We start from the raw sequence: 22,329 nt of genomic DNA on the forward strand, positions 1-22,329 counted from the left end.
TGCGGCTTATCTGGCCGGGGAGAAGCCCTTGCTGGGAACTAGTCCCTTGACACAGCTGGAGTTTCGTGGAGCAAACTCTCTGTAGAGTATTAGGAGGGACACGCATACTGTTGGAGATCATTTGCACATGTCACATGGAGCGCATCGTTAGCGATCAGAGGTCCCCCTCCCGGAGTTGACCAGCGGTAGGGGCTTGGACAAGCCTCTCCGTGCCTCAGTTTCCAGATCTGTTAAACCTGTTTATCAGCGACCAACACAAAGTGCTGTTGTGAGAAATCAGGCACCGCGTGAAGCATTCTGCAGGTCTAGCACTTGAGGGTTCCGCAAATGATGGCTGTGAAAATTACAATAGTGTTGTAAGAGGCAAACGTAAAATTGAAGTCTTCTTGGAAAGCAGGCACTGTGTATGGGCAGCTGAACACTGCAGGCGGCACCAGATTGGGAAACTCCGAAGTTGACGTGTAGTTTTAGTGGAAGATACTAAGTATGGAAGGCAGTGGAGATTATAAAGGGAAGTTTGACTTTACCAATGGAACAGGATTTCTTCTGTGGGTCAAAGTGCATCCCTCTCCTCCACCCGGATTTCAGTCTTCCCGGTTTACAATCTGTGGTGTTGCCACCTCCTGACTGGTTCCTTTCTTCTCTCTGGCCCCTAGGGCCTCCCCTTCTGTGAGCTGGGAGGGACACCTTCTCCTCTGCTTAAGACTTACCTGCCCTGTTATTGGCCAGGTGGTGGTGGGCTTGGGGGTCCAGGAAGAGTTTCTGCTTCTCTTATCTTTCTGCCTCGTGTGCCCGTGGGAGACTCCCAGCAAATGTTAAATTGGGCAAAGTACATCTGTGGTCTCCAAGCCATTGTGTTGAGCTGGCCTGGGCCGGCAGCACACGTGGGCGATGATTCCCGTTCTCCATCATGCTGGGGAAACTGCTCATTAAAGACACCAGGCTTCACCAAAACCCTCTCACAAACCATCCCAGGAGCTGTTTATCATCAGCCCTGCCTCAATTAGAGCCCCAGCACCTGAGTCCTGTAGGCGAGTATTCATGCCTCATTACCCAGGCATTGTTTTCTAGCAATGAAGATAATTGTACTTTTCAGGGTGGCAGATAACACACATTTTATTTCTGTTGGATTATTCAGGCACCCTTGGGGGCAACCAACTCAGCCTCCAAGTGGACCTCCTTGTACCCTAAAAGACAAGGCAGTGAGAGACGGTGTTGATACAGAAACCATTGCACCTCCTAGGATTTCATCTCCGAGCTAGTTACACTTTAAAAATCCTAACATTATGACTCAGAGAACTGAAGGGACTTGTTGAGGATTGTAAATGACTCACAGCCAGATCTCTAGATCCTGACTTTTTTATGCAGGGAGCAAATCTGTTTCATAAACCTCTGTGCACAAAAGAGAATGTCGCCACTACCAACAAAGAATGGATTGCTTTACAGAGATTTAATGTACAGGCGTTTGTTCCTAAATTGGTTGAACGTTATGATAAGAGTGCCTTTCTTAAGACACTTAGAATAAATTAGTTCAAAACATATTCTGTGCAAATAATTAGCCTTGACATCCAGATATATTCAAAATATCTGAGTTACTGTTTTCTACACTGCATCACATCCCATACACACACAGGTGAGAATAATCTTCAAGTGATTAGTTCATGAGAATCACCTCTTAGTATTATCTAGAACAAAGTTGTGTTTTTTTTAAGTTTCATAAAGACCAGTAAAAATGAATGACTTCCTTTTCCATAATCACATCCTAGCATTAAAGAAATGCTTACGAATTGACAGTTCTTGCTAAGGAACTGATAGCTGACCAGTTAGTCCACTGATAATTGCAAGGAGTAGATACATTAGAAGTAACGTGTGAAAAGTGAGAGCTAAATCTGATGCCTGTCCTGTTAAAATGCCTTACAGCCGAATCATAGCAATGTGTGGCTGTTTTGAAATGAAGGTTACTGTGGGGTTTACTCACAGACCCTGAGTAATAAAAGGTAGATGGACGCAGGACGAAAATAGGAAATACCTCCAGGTAATGAGAAGAGCATGAAAGAACTGTGTTTTCTTGTTTACTTCCACTCCCTCATTCAACACTCAGTTTGTTCCTGTTCAATAAGCATTAAATTGGGGATGCAGACATTAATAGTGGGCCTGTACTCAAAGAAACAGAAATAAATACTTATATATAGCTATAACTCCTTATGGCACCAGATAGCTGTAATGGCAGCGCTTTGGGCAAGGGTGATGTGAATGGTGAAGAAGGGCTCTTACTCACGCTCTGAACCACAGGACCAGGGAAGCCTTCCTGGGAGAGGTGTGATGAGTTGATTCTCGGAGGATGAGTAACTGGGATGAGACACTGAACCTGCGGGGCCAGAGGACGTCAAAGCTTTAGGTGCTGTGGTTGAAGAGTCAGGGGCTTCGGCTTTATCTGTGAAGAAAGCTTGCTTTTCACCACATGGATGCAAACAGGAGAATCAAGTAAAAACCTTTTTTTTGGTGAAAATATTTTGAATCTGATTAGAACGGGCTAGCAAGTAGTTTGAACTTGGACGAAGAATTAATAGTGAATGGGGTCATGAAATGTTGACCTGTGATGTGTGTGTGCATGTACATGCATACATGCCTGCACACACATGTGTGTATGTTATGTGTGAGTATGTTTCCCCCAACACTGCAGAACAAGTACAGCAGATGGCAGGTGTGAGTCAGGGACAAAGGGTGGCCCGGCTGAGAAGTTAAGCATTGTAAGCACGCATGGAGTTGAGCATGGTCAGGAGTTACTGGACAAGCTGAAGCTGAGGAGTTCAGGGGCCAGTTGATCGTGCTGGGTGGGGAAAAATGGAGAAGACTGTCCTCTCCCTTAATCTTGAGGGAGCCATGGTCCCGTCCCTGGGAAGCCAAGGTTTGGGTGCCCTCGCAAGCATTAGGAGTCAGGATCCTGAAGTTCCCATCGATTCTCCTGCTGGATGGACCCAGAGCGTCTCTGCTTTAGGTAAGGAGAGAGGAACTCTGGTAGACCTGGGAGTACGGCGGCCTCTAACAGCATGGGAGAGCTGCATCATTGCCTTTCTGAGACAGAATTCGCAGAGCAGACACAGATCTTTGGCCTGGTGACTAAGACGCGCCTGTCCCCACATCAGAGCCCTTAGGTTTGATGCCCGCCTCCAGCTCCCAACTTCAAATTCTGCTAATGCAGACCCTGGAGAACAGTAATGGAAGCTCAAGTAACTGAGCTTCTGCCACTGACGTGGGAGCCCTGGGTTGAGTTCCTGGCTCCTGACTTTGGCCTCAGTCCAGTCCCAGCCATTACAGGCATCTAGGGAATGAACCAGTGGATGGAAGCTGTCTGTCCCTCTCACTCTGTCTGTATCTCTGTATATTGAATAAACAAATGAAAATGAAAAAAAGAAATCATGATCATAACTGTTGCTGGAGTTTAGGAAGAAAACAAAAAAGGACTTTGAGGGTTGGTGCTGTGGTGTAGCAGGTAAAGCCACAACCTGCAGTGCTGGCATCCCATATGGATGCCGGTTCATGTCCTGGCTGCTCCACTTCTGATCCGGCTCCCAGCTAATGGCCTGGGAAAAGCAACAGAAGATGGCCCAAGTCCTTGGGCCCCTGCACCCATGTGGGAGAAGCTCCTGGCTCTGGCCTGGCCCAGTCCTAGCCATTGTGACCACGAGGAATGAACCAGTTGATGGAGGACCTCTCTCTCTCTCTCCATTTCTCCCTTTCTCTCTCCATTTCTCCCTTTCTCTCTGTAACTCCGACTTTCAAATAAACAAATAAATCTTTAAAAAAAGAAAGAAATAAAACTTTGAGAGGACCAGTGAAAGTTCAGCAGGCTCCAGGCCCTGTGGTGTAGCCAAGAGAAGCCAGCACACCGGCAAGGAGCAATCCCTCCACTCAGATGCAGTCAGACCTGAGAGCACACCCACAGGACAGCCGGAAAGAGGGCGACAGCCCCGAGGCCGTTAGTCACCGGGCCTCACATAGCCCTTCCCCACCCGCTTGTCCTTGTGAGTCACTGGACCAGACCGAGGATTCCGGAGGCAAAGTTCCCCAGTCAGTCAAAATGCTGTAAGGAAATTGTTAACACTACCCATGAGCAGAGAAGAATCAGGGAAAGAACTAAAACTGGTCTATACTTAATATAGTACAGTGTAGACCATTTCTTAAGATTTTTTTTTCTAGAAAGTCACACTGGTTTTGAATGATGATCAGAATACAATAATGAGGCACTGAGGCAGGTGGAACACAGGCAGCCTGGGAAACTCAGGCCGGGCCTTGCAGCCACAGTGAAGAGTGCGTCTTCACTTGGAATAGTGAGATGGCATTGGTACATGCCACCTTGATGGGATTGAATTGGAATCCCCTGGTATGTTTCTAACTCTACCATTTGGGGCAAGTCAGCTTGAGCATGTCCCAAATTATACATCTCTTCCCTCTCTTATTCCCACTCTTATGTTTAACAGGGATCACATTTCAGTTAATTTTCAACACTTAAGAATAACTGTGTATTAATTACAGAATTAAACCAGTCTCACTATTCCAAGTGATCAATTTCAGTTCACAATTGATCATAATGAAAGGACTGAGTCAAAGGGAGCACATAAACAAGTCTAGTACCTGCTAACACTAACCGATAGAATAAATAAAGGGGAGAGTGATCCAACATGGGAAGTGAGATACTCAGCAGACTCATAGAATGGCAGATGTCCTAAATAGCACTCTGGCCTCAGAATCAGCCCTAAAGGCATTCGGATCTGGCTGAAAAGCCCATGAGAGTATTTCAGGCATGGAAAGCCAAGACACTCTGGCAAAAGATCTCTGTGAGTGAGATCCCAGTGGAAAGAACAGGTCATCAAAGAAGGAGGTACCTTTCTCTGAAGGGAGGAGAGAACCTCCACTTTGACTATGACCTTGTCTAAACAAGATAAGAGTCGGAGAACTCAGAGGGCTTCCATAGCCTTGGAAACTCATGACTGGTGCATAGGGAGATTACTGATGCCATAGACAGGAGTGTCAATTGGTAAAGTCAACAACAGGAGTCACTGTGCACTTACTCCTCATGTAGGATCTCTGTCCTTAATGTGCTGTGCATTGAGATTTAATGCTATAACGAGTACTCAAACAATATATTTCACTTTGTGTTTCTATGGGGGTGCAAACTGTTGAAATCTTTACTTAATGCATACTAAACTGATCTTCTGTAAAAAAAAAAAAAAAGAAATTATCAATTCCCAACTTGACTCTCACTGGGATTAAACATGACAATAGGTCTGATCTGATTTCATCATCATTTAAAAAAAATCATCTATTATTTTTCACTTTATGTTCCTGTGTAGGAGCAAACTGTTGAAATCCTTACTTAATGTATACTAAGCTGATCTTCTGTATATTAAGATAATCGAAAATGAATCTTGATGTGAATGGAAGGGGAGAGGGAGTGGGAAAGGGGAGGGTTGTGGGTGGGAGGGACAGTATGGGGGGGAAGCCATTGTAATCCATAAGTCGTACTTTGGAAATTTATGTTCATAAAATAAAAGTTAAAAAAAAAAAAAAGAGTGCGTCTTCTTCCCGCGCAGGAATGCCTGCCGCCCATTCGCTGAAGGCTCCCTCGGTGCTGGGAGCGTGGCACTGTAACAATCCAGGATGGGTGATTTGCAGCTTTCTCTGACAGCACACACACCAGGCGGGCTGCAGCGCCCCCAGCTGCCCTCCACCTTCCTTTCCCGTGGCAGCTTCTGCTGTAGTATCTGTCACTCCTCATCTGTCTGTCCTTGAGAGCTGCTTAGCCTATTGGATAGGAGTCCCACGTCCTGTACCAGAGTGCTTGGGCTGGATACCTGGAGACTCCAGCTTCCTGTGCCCGTGGACCCTAAGAGGAGTAGTGATGGCCAAGTACTTGGGTCTCCACCACTCACATGGAAGAACTGGATTGAGTTCCTGGTTCCCAGCTGTGGCCTGGCCGAGCCCTAGGAGTGAACTAGCAGATGCGAACTCTCTGTCTCTCCTATAAATTAAAAAAAAATTTTAAAATACTCTCAGTGAGACCCTTTCCTGAGCAGTGTTTTAAAAATCGCAATTACTCCTCAACACTGAGCTCTCCCTAGGCCCTTTCCCTACCTTTTTCTTCTCAGGACATCACAATCCAAAAACCTGTGTTCACTTTTTTGTGACTTGTTGCCGTTCCCTAGAGTGTAAGCCTCAGGAAGGGTGGGATTTATCTGTGTGAGGAGTTGTGTATTCACACCTGAAACAGTGCCTGCTGCATCCCAGGCTTTTAGTAAATACTGTCAGTTGAGTGTGCAGATGAATAAGTGGGTAAATTTTCAAAGTTATTTTGGAGGATAGTGTGTGTGTGTGCGTGTGTGTGTGTTCGTGTGTGCAATGAGGATAAAAGGGGAATGGGCAAGAGGACTTTGGATTCCTGGGAGAAGCCGAGGAGCTGTCCTGGGGTGGGGTGGGGTTGGTGGGAGGCCTGGTTCACTGTGGCCCCTCTTTCCTAATTTTGTCCAAGGTGTGCACTGCGGATGCCTGACCAGGGTGAAGCCGGGGGAGTTTGGAGGCCCACGGAAAACACTTGGTTTCTTTTTCTCCTCTACAACTCTTTCTTGCTAGGAGAAGCAAGACAAAGCATCCAGAACATGGAACGGCAGCCTTCCCCTCCGAGGGCTGATTTAATCTACTCATGGTCTGGTTTCGCCCTAGGATTTGTTTATGGAGTTCTTAGAAAGATAAGGGAAGTAGCTGTGGTGGGGAGAGAGGGGAGGGGAGTACTTGTTGGCTAACAGCAGCCCAGGACTGGAATCCATCAGTAGTGTGACAGGGCAGGCAGGGTGTCAGAAACCATTGCTGACCCAATGTGACTGATGAGCCTAGGGAGATACAGGGGGAAATCCTTCAGAAGCCAATAATAATACTAATGATGATTATGATAATAATAATAATAATACTGGCTTCTTGGCAGTGATGGTCTTCATCTGCCAGCAAACAATGTTCTTATGTGGGGTAAAAGGAAAAGATCAGAAGCAGTACAATACTTTGGAGAGCACCCTTGGAAATAAAGTATTGGTTGTGAACAGCTTCTCAAAATAATCTAGAATGATGATTGCAAACACTTCAGTGGAGAGCTACAGAATCTCAAAAATGAGTAATTTTGGGGCCGGTGCTGTGGTGGGTGAAGCTGCTGCCTGCAGTGCTGGCATCCTATGTGGGCGCCGGTTCGTGTCCCGGCAGCTCCACTTCTGATCCAGCTGTCTTCTATGGCCTGGGAAAGCAATAGAAGATGGCCCAAGTCCTTGGGCCCCTGCACCAGGGTGGGAGACCCAGAGGAAGCTCCTGGCTCCTGGCTTCAGATCAGCGCAGCTCTAGCCATTGCAGCCAGTTGGGGAGTGAACAAGAGGATAGAAGACCTCTCTCTCTCTCTATTTCTCCCTCTCTCTCTCTCTGCCTCTCCTTCTCTCTTTGTGTAACTCTGACTTACAAATAAATAAATAAATCTTTTAAAAAATGAATAATTTCTATTCCAAAGAAATAGCAAAGATTCAAGTAAATTACATCATTTATTTTAATTTTAAAAATTAGTATTTTGTAGGGGGTAGTTTTTCATTTCAGTAGAGACGGAGAGTGAGAACTAGAGAGAGACAGAGAAGGAGGGAGATATCTCCTATCTGCTGGTTCACACCCCCAGCTGCCTGCAACAGCTGAGCCTGGGCCAGACCAAAGCCAGGAGTTGGAACTCAGTGCAGGTCTCCTACGTAGGAGGCAGAAGCCCAAGCGCTAGAGACATCACTTCCCAGTGTGCCTTAACAGAAAGCTGGAATCGGGGACAGAGGCGGAACTCAAGCCCAGATACTCTGATTTGGGTTTCCTGTGCCCCAAGAAGCACCTACCACCCACTTGTCTTTCTCTCTCAAGAGGACTTTGTTTTAATTTCATCACCTGCTCTAGTTCTTCTTCAAAGGAGAGGTTTTATTAGACAGAAATATGTTTAAACTGTAAGCAAATCAGCGAAGCAGAAATTTAATACAAAGGAGCTCACGGAAGAAAAGTGCTCTGGATAGATTATAACTTACATTTAGCTGTCACAGTGACCCTTAGCAGCTGTCTGAGGACAACTGTGACCATGGATTTTCTTTTAAACATCATGCTGTGCTTTAAGAACATTACCAAGTACCTTGAAAGCAGAAGTCTTATTTAGATAGGCCATTGTCTGTGAATCCACAGCGCCCCACCCCAAGGCCTTCCCAGTGAAGCAGTACCTGAGTGAAGTCAGACCTTCCTGGAGCCACACCCATCTCATGCAGAATCGGCTATTAAAAATGATAGGTCAGTCAACCAAGATTACTTGTGACTAATTCTTCCAGGAGTATGAAAGAGGAAGAAAGTGTATCATTGTACTCCTGCCTTGACTCTGGGATCAGAGCACTCATCTGAAGACATCTGTAAATTTGATGACAACTCAAATTAGTTTAGTAGAGCAGTGTAACAGGGACATCTTAGAGTTGGGCAGGGTCAAATCCACATGAAAACTCAGGTGAAGGGCTGCTGTGTGGGTCTTAAAGGTGCTGTGGTGGTGCCTGGCTGTGGTGTAGAGGATAACGCCGCCATCTGCAGTGTGGCATCCCATATGGGCGCCGGTTCGAGACCTGGCTGCTCCACTTCCCATCCAGCTCTCTGCTATAACCTGGGAAATCAATTGAAGATGGCCCAAGTCCCTGGGCCCCTACACCGGGGTAAGAGACCCAAAGGAAGCTCCTGGCTCCTGGCTTCAGATCAGCGCAGCTCTGGCCGTTGTGGCCAATTAGGGAGTAAACCAGCAGGTGGAAGACCTCTCTCTCTCTCTCTCTTTCTCTGTTTCTCCTCTCTCTGTGTAACTCTTTCAAATAAATAAATAGATCTTTTAAAAAAAAAAAAGTGCCATGGTGAGTGTTTATAGCTCGGCATTATGAGAGAAGTAGTCTATTCTTCAGGATTTTCAGTATGGAAATCTTGAGAACAGCTCACGCAGGTGGAACAGAATACAGTTCATTGTTCATATCTTAGATTTCCATTTTCAAAGTAGGAATCAGCCCCACCCCTACAATGAGCAAAACCAAGGGAAGCTGGTGGCTTCTAGGCTTCCAGGAATAGCAAAACAATGAAACTTCCATGGCGCCTTCTCCTGTGAGACCTGAGACACACATGAGCTTATGCACACAGAGGCGGCCCTACGTGGCAGATGCCAAATATGTGATCTGAGGGAAACCACAGGGTTTCTCCTGACCTAATGCTTAATGATAATGGAATTTCATTTTGTTTATTGAGTCAACAGATTGTCCAAGCTTTGAAAGCACATGCTCCAAGGAAAATGACAAGATGTTTTCTGTGACTTACACCTTACTGTGAATTAATGTCTTGAACAATTTAAAAACTCATCAACCCATGAAGTTTTTAGAGGAAGCAGGCAGTAGTGAATCTGGAGACATTAGGCATATTGTGTGCTAGAAATAAGGAAAAGCATAAAAATAAAGGCAAATTCATTTCTGTTCAGTTTACATTGAGTCAACTAACTCTTATAAATACAATCCTTCTATACTAGCCAGCAGCTTGGCACCATAAATCATATAAAAGCTACATGTGAAAACATAATCATTTTTTCCATACAGTTAATCATTATCCTGTCAACATTATCTAACATAGGAGAGGCCTTTGAAAAATTAATGGAAATGCATATTATGGAAAAAAACTATGCATGGATTTCAATTTTTTTGTACTTAATAATAATTTTTTTTTTTGACAGGCGGAGTGGACAGTGAGAGAGACAGAGAGAAAGGTCTTCCTTTGCCGTTGGTTCACCCTCCAATGGCCACCGCGGCCAGTGCACTGCGACAGGCGCACCGCGCTGATCGGATGGCAGGAGCCAGTTACTTATCCTGGTCTCCCGTGGGGTGCAGGGCCCAAGCACTTGGGCCATCCTCCACTGCACTCCCTGGCCACAGCAGAGAGCTGGCCTGGAAGAGGGGCAACCAGGACAGAATCCAGCGCCCCGATGGGGACTAGAACCCGCTGTGCCAGCGCCGCAGGCAGAGGATTAGCCTGTTGAGCCACGGTGCAGGCCTTTAATAATCATCTTTTAATTCATTTCTTCCCATGAATTTTCTGAAGCTACTTGCATATATGCTACTGAAGTTGGGGTCAATTAGCATCTTTTTTTTCATAAATTTTTAGAAGTTCATTTTATTTGAGAGAGTAGATAGAGAGAGAAGAGAGAGAAAGAGAGGGAGAGAGACTGTGCCCATTCATTGATTCACTTCCTGAATATCCAGGAGCATGAATTCAATCCAGGTCTGCAGTGTGGGTGTCAGGCACCCAAGTGCTTGAGTCATCACTGGCTGCCTCCCAGGGTGTGCATGAGCAGAGTGCCCGCACTTTGAGTCCCAGCTCTGCTCCCAGTTCCAGCTTCCTGCTCATGTGCATCCTGTGAGGCATCAGGTCACAGCTCAAGGATTTGCGTCCCTGCCAACTCTGTGGGAGACCTGCATTGAGTTCTGGCCTGGTTACAGTGTGGCCCAGCCCCAGATGTAGTAGGCATTTGGGGAGTGAACTAGCAGATAGGAAATCTCTGTCTCTCAAGTAAATGAAGTATAATAAGAATGAATAAAAAAGCAAATCTCCATGAGCACTTACGTGTCCAACATGTATTCTTTTAACTTTACAGAAACCCCATGAAGCAGAGAGTGTTATTATCTCCAAAATGATAGTCCAGAAAGCTCCAGAGAGATTACCTTGTCTAAAGCCATGTGGCTAATGGGCGAAGCTGGGATTTGAACTCAAGTTGTTTGTCTTCAACTGAACTCTTAGTCATTAACTTAAAATATACAAAAGACAGACTGAAACAAAAACATTTTCAAGTTTAATTTTCATTAATCACTGCAGACTATGACACAGCTATTTCTGATTCATTAATAGGCGGATAAGATATAAATGTGTTCTCTGTGGCCCTCCTGTAGTAGCTCTGATTTTCTCCAGATGTGACTGGGTTTTCTTTCCCTGATAATTCATTATTACTCATATTCCAGAACATCTCCTGACTTGTTCTTTCCATGGAGATGATGTTTCCTACCTAGAGCCGGCAATAACACGCACTGGCTTGTTGTAGAAGCCCTGGCAGAGCCGCTGTGGCCTGGAGTAGAAGGTCTGCTACCATCTTGGCAGCATCGGCCTTCATTGTTGATTTGCTTCTTTGACTGGATAATGAAAGGCCTGCACTAAAGGGCGCATTTCCAGGGTCCATGGGTATCATATAGAGAGAGTGGCACGTCAGAAAGTCAAATTGTATATCAGATAGTTATCAACCATCTAATCTCTTCTGAGAAAAAATCCATACTAATTTTTAACAGCTGAGATGTCAAGAGATGATGCAGCAAAGTAAATCCTGTTGAATTTAATAGACTGATGATATATTATCCATTTTTTTGCTAATGAAAAGTTGAAGATGTCTATTCTTTATGAGAGTAAAGTCTGACCTCTCCATTATTCCTTGACAAAAGAAAGTTATTTGGAAAACCTAGGTGAATATCATTTATTTTTAAATAATAAAACTAGAGAGCAGACCCATTGAGTGTAGACACTTTGTATTCTCAATACACATGAAGAAATAATGTCTCACCCTTGGATTTGATAATGGAAATACATTGCATCAGCTCTACCATACTATGAGGTTGCTGAGATGGCTGAGTATGTGTGCCTGGAATTTACCTTGGAAACAGGACCATATAAATTTTATATCAAAACCAATCAGCTTGGCATGGGAAGACATGACTGAAGTTAATCCCAAATTTTGTTTGAATATTCACTTTTAGCTTAGTAATGCCTCCTTATGGGAGTAGGAAACCTGTCAATAGGTCTCTTAAATAAATACAAGTTTACATGATTCTTTATTGCTTTAACATTTAAAAGGTCCTCAAAAATGACAGTTCTTTTCCATCTTTTTTTTGGATTATGAAAGAACATAAATACTCCTGCCTTCTAAGGAAAGGGGCACATACACATTTATTCACTTTCAAGATTCTGCTTATATTATCTTCCAGTTTTTTCCAAAAATTTACTTAGGGCAGGGGAGTGTGAGCTCCGCCATCTGCTGGGTCACTCCTCAAATGCTTACGATGGCTAGGGCTGGTCCAAGGCTAAAGCTCATAGCTGGGATCTTAATCCTAACATCCCCCTCAGGTAGCAGGAATTCAATCATCTGCTCTTCCAGGGTCTGCATTAGCAGGAAAATACCGTCAGGTGTCAGACGCAGATATTATACCCAGGCATCCTGGTAGGGGATATGGGCCTCTCAGCTGCTAAATGCTTGCCCCTGTGTTATCATTGCCTGATGCTCTGTGCTTTCACGTAAAATGCACTATTTTGTGTTTTAATAATGATGAATCTAACACACAGCAAACATCAGAGATGTTCTAAAGCACAGAATTGAAAATGTCGTGCTCCCATGAACTTCACTAGAATAAAGTAGAAATGAAGATGACTTCAAGAAGTGAGAAAGCTGTACTTGTTAAAATGTGTTCTGTTCCACAAATCATTGAAATGTTGAATTGACAGGCCCCATGTGAGGCTACAATTTTTATATCTAGACACATTTCACATAACTTCTTGTATACTATTAGCTAGCCAAAGAATTCTTATGGAGTTCAATGGAAGAGTCTCCAGTCTCAGTTTGCTTGTCTCTGCGCTTGTAATATCAGTTGACAAAGAAATTGTAATATAAATTTCAGCTTAAAAATACTTGGTTCTGCAATTTAAACCTTTGCCCTGTCTTTAGTACTCATATTTATTAAATACAGAAGAGAACTGGTAATTGTCCCCTGAAAAATAATCCCAAATACATTCATAATGAAATCCATTCATGTGTTAACATTATATCTGTAACTATCTACCATCAATCATCTCTATACATTTTCCTACATTGCACTGTTTCTTTAATCTTTAGAATTATATATAAACTTCTAATACTTTTTATAATTTGGATTGTTTTCTTTGGAGTCTACTTTTTATGTTCTACTCAAGCAAACGATTATTCTGATGATAATAATTACTATTGTGATGACTAAAGATGAATTTTATATAGCTGCCACTTTAGTATGTGACTTTGAGGAAGTTTCTTTACTTCTCTGAGTCTCTGTTTTCATGCCATTGTCTAAAGGCTGCTGTTACTATGAGAATTAAATGAGAGAATATAGCTCTCTCAGCTGCCTGATAGCTCTCATCCTCTTTCTGCACATAACTGTATCTGTTGCCCTTGTTTTTCCCAAAATTGTTCTCTTGAGTTTTAACTACATCTCTATTGTGTCTAGTTTCTTTATTTTCAATTTGTAAAACAAAAATCAATTTATAAAAGGAAAAAGTAGTAAAGACACCACCCAGAGAATGGCTGATGTCTCGATCATAATCCTGTAGGGACTCTGGACCAGACCAAGTGGACAGAATCTCAGTACCTGCCATGGAAATGTGTGGTTTGTGATGCCTGGAATTTAAATGACCATTTGTTTTCTTTTGTTACAAATTTTCTTACATAAAACTTTCATAAAACTCTCAGACTATGTTACTGAGCAAGTGTTAGCCATAACACATAATCTCTGATTCAGAATTCTTTCTTGCAGATCCAGTAAAGGCTGTGAGAAAATGCTGGACTGCCAAGAACAAGAAGGCTCCTAGCTTTGACTTGTTTCTTAACCATTAGTTGCATTGAAGCTTTTATGTTCTTACCTGACCTTTGAGGGAACTTGAATGGAGCTAAACAAATTTTGCCGTTTTTATGAGTACAAGTATGAATAGAGTTATGAATTCCTTACCTTTTCCATGAATAGAAGTGGTAATTTTTATGGCACTTACCTGCATGACTTTTGTTTCCCTGGAATTGTTTTGGAGCCTCTGAGTGGAGATCACCAACCCTTCCTCTCCACTCTTCACCATGCTTCACTTTAACCCAGCTTCTTCTCTCCAAAACCTGGGCCCAAGCCTCATTGTCCAGATTTAAGGAGGAGGAGGACTGTCAGCCAGCTGCTAGTTCTGATGCTCTGAAGGCATTGACTTTGTGGCATTCCTTAAGAGGAGACACAGGGGTTCAAGCACTTGAGAGACAACCCTTCCCTCCCCTCCCCTCACTTCCCTTCCAGATGGGTCTGATGGCTTTTACCTGTGCCACAGAACACTTTTCATCATGTCAGAGTAGAAAAAATGCCTTCTGTTTATTCCAGATGATCTCTTCTGTCATCCTGGAATGTCATCCCAACTTTCCAAATAAACAGTAAGTGATTGAAAGCAGTTAATTGGTAAAGTCTTTCTGCTCTGACCTTGTCCAGCCTGGCATCTAGTACCTTCTCCACCTGAAGTGCTGCTGAGTTCCCAGACACTTCCTTTCTGCCTGGAGGATGCAAGAAAGCTGTCAGCTAGGGACAAAAATACTAATAAAAACACACATGCAAGTCACTTTTTATGTTGTTGTTCTTAATGAACTATTAAGGGAATAGTTCAGCTTTTACAAAATGGTTAAGGAAATACTTACAAATGTATTGTCAAACAATTTTATTTAACAATGTTACACTGTTAGCATTTTAATAAATACTCTGTAAAATGTATAACATATCAAGTAGAAGGACGGTTACAATTTTTCTTCTGCTTAAAATAATTTTTATTTTTGATGAAAAAGTGCAAATACATTTTACATGGCAAATCAATTTTTGTTTGTTTAAAAATATATTTGTTCTGTAAGATGAAAAAGTTCTGGAGATCTGTTTAACAACAATGTAAACATACTTAACACTACCGAACTGAAAATTAGTTAAGGTGATAAAGTTTATGACATGTATTTTTTAACAACAACAACAACAAAGAGAATCAGGAAAAATAAAATACTTTCCATTTTTCCCTTCTATAATCTTTACAAGTATCGTATGGATTCCTCTGCAGCTTAATGATGCAGCAAAAATTCCCATTTCATGATAGTTGAGTTTTAAGAGGCAAAGTTAAAATGCTTTGAGGGTCCTGAATACACTTTTGAGCTTTGAAAAGAGGTTATGATGATTATTCATTTAGTCCTCACATGCAAACAGAGGCACAGACTGTGCTCCGGCTTCCTGAGCAAGCTTCTATTCAGAAGCAAGAAGCAGCCGGGACAAGAGCAACACAGCGTCCTCAGGACCCAGCAGCTGGCTCCGCAGAGTCTGATTCCTCTCACCTCCAGCCTGGGCCCATGAACGCCTTGCTCTGGCAGCTGCAGGTCTTGGCCTGTGCTAGAAGAGGGAAGAGCACTAGGGATGGGATATTTAGGGATCTGTTCCCCTCAGGTATCATCAGGACTGCACCTTTCTTGGTTAAAACACAAAACATTTGATTACTTTGCAGTCCATCTGGAAAAACAAATTTAGGTTGTGAATATGGCAACAAACATCAGAAAGGATGATTTAAAACCCTGTATTTTATATACAACTGGAAAGACCAGAGCTGGACAATGACCTTGTAAAGACAGCTATGGCAGTCATATCTGTAAGCAGGTGATGTAGGGTGTTCTGTGTAGGATGGGGGGTGAAAATCTTGAGTGACCAGAAATGACATGAAGAGCCATATAACCACCATAGTAGCATGTGTGAAATAATATATTCTAAACATTCACTAACCTAATATCGCTAATCTCAAGCATTAAACTGGTGTAGCTATTTAATTTAGAAATAAGGTTTTAAAAATAATTTACCTATAAACCTCTTCCATATCCCTTTTTGACTTGAAAATTATTTCACCAACTCTTTGCCCCAATGTTGTTTATAATACATATTCACAAATTTCACCCCATTTCTGGTTACTAGCCTCAATTGCTTATGAGATAAACCTATGTTGTGAATTTCCACAAAAGCTGCAGACATTGGTAACACAATAAACAACCCATGACTCATCTACTGACTGACATTTTGAAAAGGAAGCTATTTTAAAGACCAGTGCAGGATTTGTTCCTGAGGAATGTGTAGGGAAGGAGTTGGAGGTAAGATAACTTCTTTGGATAGATCAGGTGATTAATACATATCAAATATTTACACCTGCTAAGCTTTATTACATGTTCCATGATATTTCTACTTCAAAATAGTCTTATTGTGGGATTATGTGGAATAAAGATGTAGGAAGTTTAATGCATAAGCCCATAGCCCTTAGCTTGAGCAAAAGATGCAGTTATGGTCTCCCAGCACCAAGACGGGAAAAGGAGCAACAACTTCCTTTCTTCCAAGCAGCTCATAATGCTTTAGCAAATACTTCGTGATTTTTAAACCAGTACTAGTGATATAAGAAAAGTGAGACAAAAAGTGGGGCTCTCCACTTCCAAGTGCTTAATCCGCTAACCCACATTGCATTTCAAAGTGATGGATACCTTGTTTTGGCACTGGAAGAAACAAGTTTAAAAATGTCTAAGGAGTTTTCCTTCCTAATATCACTTTAAGGATTTTTTGGGGGTCAAATTTTAGGGTTTACTCTAGTTTGAGAAGTATTTGAGAATTAGGAGTGATGACATATCCAGTTTTGGGGTATGAACCAGTAAATTTAAATTACAATCATGTTTAGTTTGGAGGAGAGTAGCTAGTAAGTGCCAAATTAGCCCAATACAGTGAGTTTGGCCATGCTAATTTGAAGAATTTGGTTCAAATTTCTACATTCAACCATTGAGTTACTCCAGTTCAATCCGGTCATATCAGACGGGAGCAAGGGTCTTCTGTACAGAGGATACTGCGGGACCCTCGTAGCTCTGTCGGAACAATGAGGCTGCCAGAAACAGCAGCCCTGGGACACACCACCCTTTCTGTCACTGTTACGCTCTGCGTGAGGAGTGGATCAGAGACAACAGAGGAAGGCTGCACGAGGGAACTAGAAGCCGAGTAGGTCTCCGTCACCAAATAGTTAGCGTGCTGCAGGGGGTCAGGGATGGAAATGGCCGGTTGCATAGACCCTGAAGCAGACAAAGTAAAGACTCCTTGACTGCCCGACAGAGTCTGGCCCCTCATCGTTCCTGCCTGCTGCGTGTCCGGGGCTGGCCCCCTGGATTCGCTCCTAGCCCCGCTGTCTTGAGAGGAGAGCCGAGCCCGTTGGGCCTCTTCATCCATGCCGAGGCTTATCTCTGCAAGTCTTTTAAATTTGGGGCCGAGCGAGTCCAAGAAGCTGTCATCCAGGTCATCGGCAATAAAGCTGCAACAGCCCAGGGAGCCCACGGGAGAACTGGGGACGGCCATGTCCTCCTCATTGTCATAGATCAACAAGCAGTCGTTCCCGTCATGGACATCCTCTTCCTCGGCACAGGCAAACGCTTTCTAAAGATGGAGGAAATGTGGGAATAAAGGAATTTTAAGGAAGAGTCAATTCAGCAACATATTACTGTTCATATAAATCCCCAAATTAGGAGGATCTCCAGAGAGATACAGGCGCGCTCTTCACACGAACAATCTTGCTCTAAAAATAATCCAGTGTTTGGCAGTGCTATGGTTGACAGACTCAAAATTGAGTCTAGGCATGTGTTTTCGTTTGTGATTCTAAGGCACTTATTTGGATTTAGGTCTACAGAGCAAATGGGTGTGGTGCCTGGAGGTTTTCCACTGGACTGGGCGTGGGAAACTCTGTGTATGCCTGTGTTAATGCATGTCATTGTGTCTGGGCTGGTGGGAAGATACCTCTCACTGTGTACTGTGTGAATGAGGTCTTGTGTGGACACTACAATCCTGTGGGAGCCTGACCTGTAATAACTAGGGCCCACAGCACACCGTGAACTATCCCAAGAGTCTTCATCCCAAACACGTCTCCATTGTCAGTCTACTCAAACTCAATGTCAACCTTCAGCTGCTGGGACATCATGTCGACCTGGCATGTAACAGTTCCCACACCAAAACTCTATGTGAGAGCCATTCTAACCATGCCTCTCATCGCACTACTTGTTGGTCACCAAACAAGAGGCAAGCAACCTGCCTCCTGAAGTCTTCTGTGTTCTGGTTCCCTTGTCCCATTCCTGCCCCATGCTTCCTGTCACACATTCCTCCAATCATTGGTCTTCAATCCCAACCCTTCTTTCTCATTTGTTTTTGGGCCACTAATTCAGGGGTTCTTCAACTTTTTTTTTTTATTTGGCAGGTAGAGTTATAGACAGTGTGAGAGAGAGACAGAGAGAAAGGTCTTCCTTCCGTTGGTTCATTCCCCAAATGGCCGCTATGGCTGGCGCTGCACCAATCCGAAACCAGGAGCCAGGTGCTTCTTCCTGGTCTCCCATGGGGGTGCAGAAGCCCAAGCACCTGGGCCATCCTCCACTGCCTTCCCGGGCCACAGCAGAGAGCTAGACTGGAAGAGGAGCGACTGGGACTAGAACCTGGCGCCCATATGGGATGCCAGTGCTGCAGGCAGAAGATTAACTAAGTGAGTCACGGTGCTGGCCCCCTTCAATTGTTTTAGACATGGACTGCTTTGAAAAATATATACACATGTGTTTCGACATCATTTATGGTTTAGGAAATACCAAAGAGTCTGCTTCGTGTTTTTAAAGGGATGCTGCTGACCCCCAAATACAAAGGATTTTTCTCTCAGTTGCTTTTGCAGTTGGGGGCATGGGGTGTCGCTACCTTATTCTCTCAATTTGTGGCTATCTCTGTGTTCTCTTTTTTGACCAGTGACCCAATTTTGAGAGCCACCTTAGGTTATCCATATTATTTTGGCAAAAGGAAATCTTTCTTTTCTTACATTTTAACAAGCCATAAAAATGTGAACTGCAAAACTGAAGTACATAATCAAATAAAAAATCTGATGTGAAAACAAAGTCAAAAGGTTTTTCCACCAAATTACCTGAGAAAAGTAGGAATCTAGGAAGTTCATGTTGATTGCCCCGTCAGCATAGTCCTTGCTGGTTCCGCCAGTGGAATGTCTTGTTCTCATTGTCCCAGACTGCCCAGTGGAACCAAGTCCGGCTGCTGCTCCAAAGCCTGCCGTGGCTCCAGATCCGGCAGCTGCTCCCAGCCTGGTGGTCAGTTCCATCCCCGAAGCTCCTTCCACCACTGTCCCACCAGCATACATATTTGTACAGACTTCTAAAAACAGGGGAGGAAATTTTGTAACGTGTCGTGTTGTGCTTTCTTGTTGCTGCTGCTGCTGTTTTTACTGGACTTTTACCTGTGCTATTGCCATGTAAATCAATTAAGTGGGAGAAAATACAACTGTGTGACAAGTGTACAAAGGAAATAGATTTTCAGTGACAACAATGGAAATGGTAAGGAAAACAGAATATGCAGTAACAGCTATGGAAAGATTTTTTTTTTTTTTGACAGACAGAGTGGACAGTGAGAGAGAGAGACAGAGAGAAAGGTCTTCCTTTTGCCGTTGGGTCACCCTCCAATGGCTGCCACGGCTGGTGCGCTGCGGCCGGCGCACCGTGCTGATCCGAAGGCAGGAGCCAGGTGCTTCTCCTGGTCTCCCATGGGGTGCAGGGCCCAAGTACTTGGGCCATCCTCCACTGTACTCCCTGGCCACAGCAGAGAGCTGGCCTGGAAGAGGGGCAACCGGGACAGAATCCGGCGCCCCGACTGGGACTAGAACCCGGTGTGCCGGCGCTGCTAGGTGGAGGATTAGCCTAGTGAGCCGCGGCGCCAGCCTGGAAAGATTCTAATGCAGTGCTTGCTTGTTTTCATGAAAGAGAGAAATTGTAACTAAGCACTCATATTGGCTCAGTACAAGAACCAATGAGGAAGCATACAAAATGTAATCGTGCAAATTAGCGGAGGCGCGTTTGATGTCTTGCTACCTAGCGAAAATTTAAGGAATTATGACTGTTCTTCCTGCGACCTTCACATTATGCTCGCTTGGAAAGTTATCTGTTTTGGAGAATTCTGACAAGAGTTTTTGCTCTGTAATTATAATGGGAGAGGCAAACAATGACTGGAATGGCTGATGAGGACAGACAGTGATTTACATATGCAGATTTTTCAGGTTGCAAACTTAAAGACCATCTATTTCTTAATTCTATGGAATTAAGAAAATATTATATTAGATATCAAGTTCTTTTTATTTCTTGAGTTTAAGGCAAAGTTGTGGCATTAGGATAATATGAATGAAATAATCTCTTGGTAAAATGAAAGAAAGACATTCCCTTATATGATAACATAAGCTATCATGTTCCATTATGATTGAGTATAAGCTTTAGTAGTTGTACTTAAGTCAGGCCATTGGTCCTGGCAAGGAAGAGGATTGAGGATGTGCATTTGTGGAAATTTAACTGCAAATATGATCAATGTTAAGAACAGACACAACTGAACTGTGGAGATACAGAGGTGGTTATGTTTTCCTTCATGTGAAATCTTTCCTAATTAAAAATTGGTAACTAATTGCCTGAGAGCTATATTTCAATTTGTTAAAATCTGGAAAAACTACAAATCTGCAGATATTAAAAATGGTGCCTTTAGTGGACAAATTAGCTTACTGAAGCCAGATGTGTGACTGAGACATGAATATCACAGACCAGCTTTTCTCCATTTCAGTGGTAATGGTTCCGACATGCATGCATATGCAAATAACTAAGAAAACAATTTTGAACATGTTCCATTTAAACAACCATATCTTTAAAGAAAAAAATTATATTCACTTACCAGAACTTTCCATGAATTCAGCTCCATTGCCTGCTATAGGTGGCACACGAATATTTGTGATTTCCTGGAAACCATATTAAAAAATAAATACATTTTAAAGTGAATCAGATGTTAGAGAAACATAGGTGAAATGTGGCTCTTTGCAAATGTTAATTTTATAAGAATCCAAAATTCTTGCAAGAGTAATCATTTTTATGATTTGATATCTGAGGAACTAAAGTTGTAGAAGTTTCCTATTTAGCAAGGACTCTCAAATTGAGGATTAAGAGTTTTATTTTTAATGCCTCTGTCCCCCCTTTCCTATCTCATTACAAATCAATTTTTTTCTCATTGCCAGTGGGATAACGTTTTCCCAAGATGGACCCTCACCTTGTCTTCAGGATGGGCTCCTTCGATTCCCCACGGATGAATGGTTCCTTCTGAACCATCTGGGACTGGGATAAAACCTCCGGTCCCTCCCCCAATAGGACTGGTCCCACAGTCACAGGTCAGCAGCAGAAGTGGGGCCACTAGTGAAAACCAGAACAGAAAATCAGAATACTTGAGTCACTTAGATATTATTTGACATGCCGACGATCAGAAATGTTACAAACAAAATACAGCACTTTTAATTCAGCTCCCTGCTAATGTGCCTGGGAAGGCAGCAGAGGATGGCCCAAGTTCTTGGGCCCCTCTTACCCATGTATGAGACCTGGATGGACTTCCAGGCTTCTGGCTTTGGCCTGGCTACACCCTGGGCATTGCAGCCTTTTGTGAAATGAACCAGTGGATGGAAGATTGCTCTGTGTGTGTGTGTGTGTGTGTGTGTCTTGCTGTCACTCTGCCTTTCAAATAAATAAAATAAATCTTTGAAAAAGGAAAATTAAGCACTGTAAATATAGAAAATTCCTAGTGAAATGCAAAATTAGTCTCTAGAAAATAAAATTCAGTAATTAAGCACATTAAAATTTGATGTGGGGGCTTGCGCTGTGACATAGCAGGTTGGTCAATTGCCTGCAGTGCCGGCATCCCATATGGACGCCGTTCAAGTCCCAGCTGCTTCACTTCTGATTCAGCTCTCTGCTATGGCCTGGGAAAGCAGTAGAAGATGGCCCAAGTCCTTGGGCCCCTGCACCCACATGGGAGATCTGAAAGAGACTCCTGGCTCCTGGCTTCGGATTGGCCCAGCTCTGGCTGTTGCAGCCAATTGGGGAGTAAACCAGTGGATGGAAGACTCTCTCTCTCTCTTCCTCTCCTTCTCTCTCTGTGTAACTCTGACCTTCAAATAAATAAATAAATCTTTAAAAAAATTTCATGTGGTTATGAAACTGAAAGATCAGATTTCTCATTGTATGCATATTATTGTCTTAGAATAGGCACTGTTAGTTCAATGCTAATGGTGACTATTTTTCAATCCTTTTTTATAATTGTAGACTTTATTTGTGTATGTAGAGGCTGTAGATATTCTGTCAGATAAACATACAGATGTCTATATGAGAATACTTTAAAAAAACTTGTGGAAAAGTGGATGTTTATTTTGGTGAAAAAATTTTTGAAATCCATACATAGTTTTTATAATATGCACTTTCCTGGAACTTTTTGAAGACCCCTTATATACAGGGTTTTCAAAATATTTTTAAATTTTTATTTATTTATTATTTGAGAAGTAGAGAGAGGAGACACAGACAACTCTTGCCACTCT

General features: G+C 43.1%; 1 protein-coding gene across 1 annotated transcript in view; it reads right to left on the minus strand.

The window, feature by feature from the left end:
- Nucleotides 1-14,872: 14,872 nt before the first annotated feature.
- The window catches only part of DSG3 (desmoglein 3), a 43,595-nt gene continuing 36,138 nt past the window's right edge, over nt 14,873-22,329 (minus strand). Inside the window, exons 13-16 of the mRNA XM_008261176.4 lie at nt 21,018-21,157; nt 20,649-20,712; nt 18,856-19,097; nt 14,873-17,342 (exon numbers count right to left, since the gene is read on the minus strand). Coding sequence (XP_008259398.1) covers nt 16,725-17,342; nt 18,856-19,097; nt 20,649-20,712; nt 21,018-21,157 — 1,064 coding nt within the window. The 3' untranslated portion in view covers nt 14,873-16,724. The remainder of the gene's footprint in view (nt 17,343-18,855; nt 19,098-20,648; nt 20,713-21,017; nt 21,158-22,329) is intronic.

This window comes from Oryctolagus cuniculus, chromosome 10, assembly GCF_964237555.1.
Source record: "Oryctolagus cuniculus chromosome 10, mOryCun1.1, whole genome shotgun sequence".
NCBI classification, from domain to species: Eukaryota; Metazoa; Chordata; class Mammalia; order Lagomorpha; family Leporidae; genus Oryctolagus; species Oryctolagus cuniculus.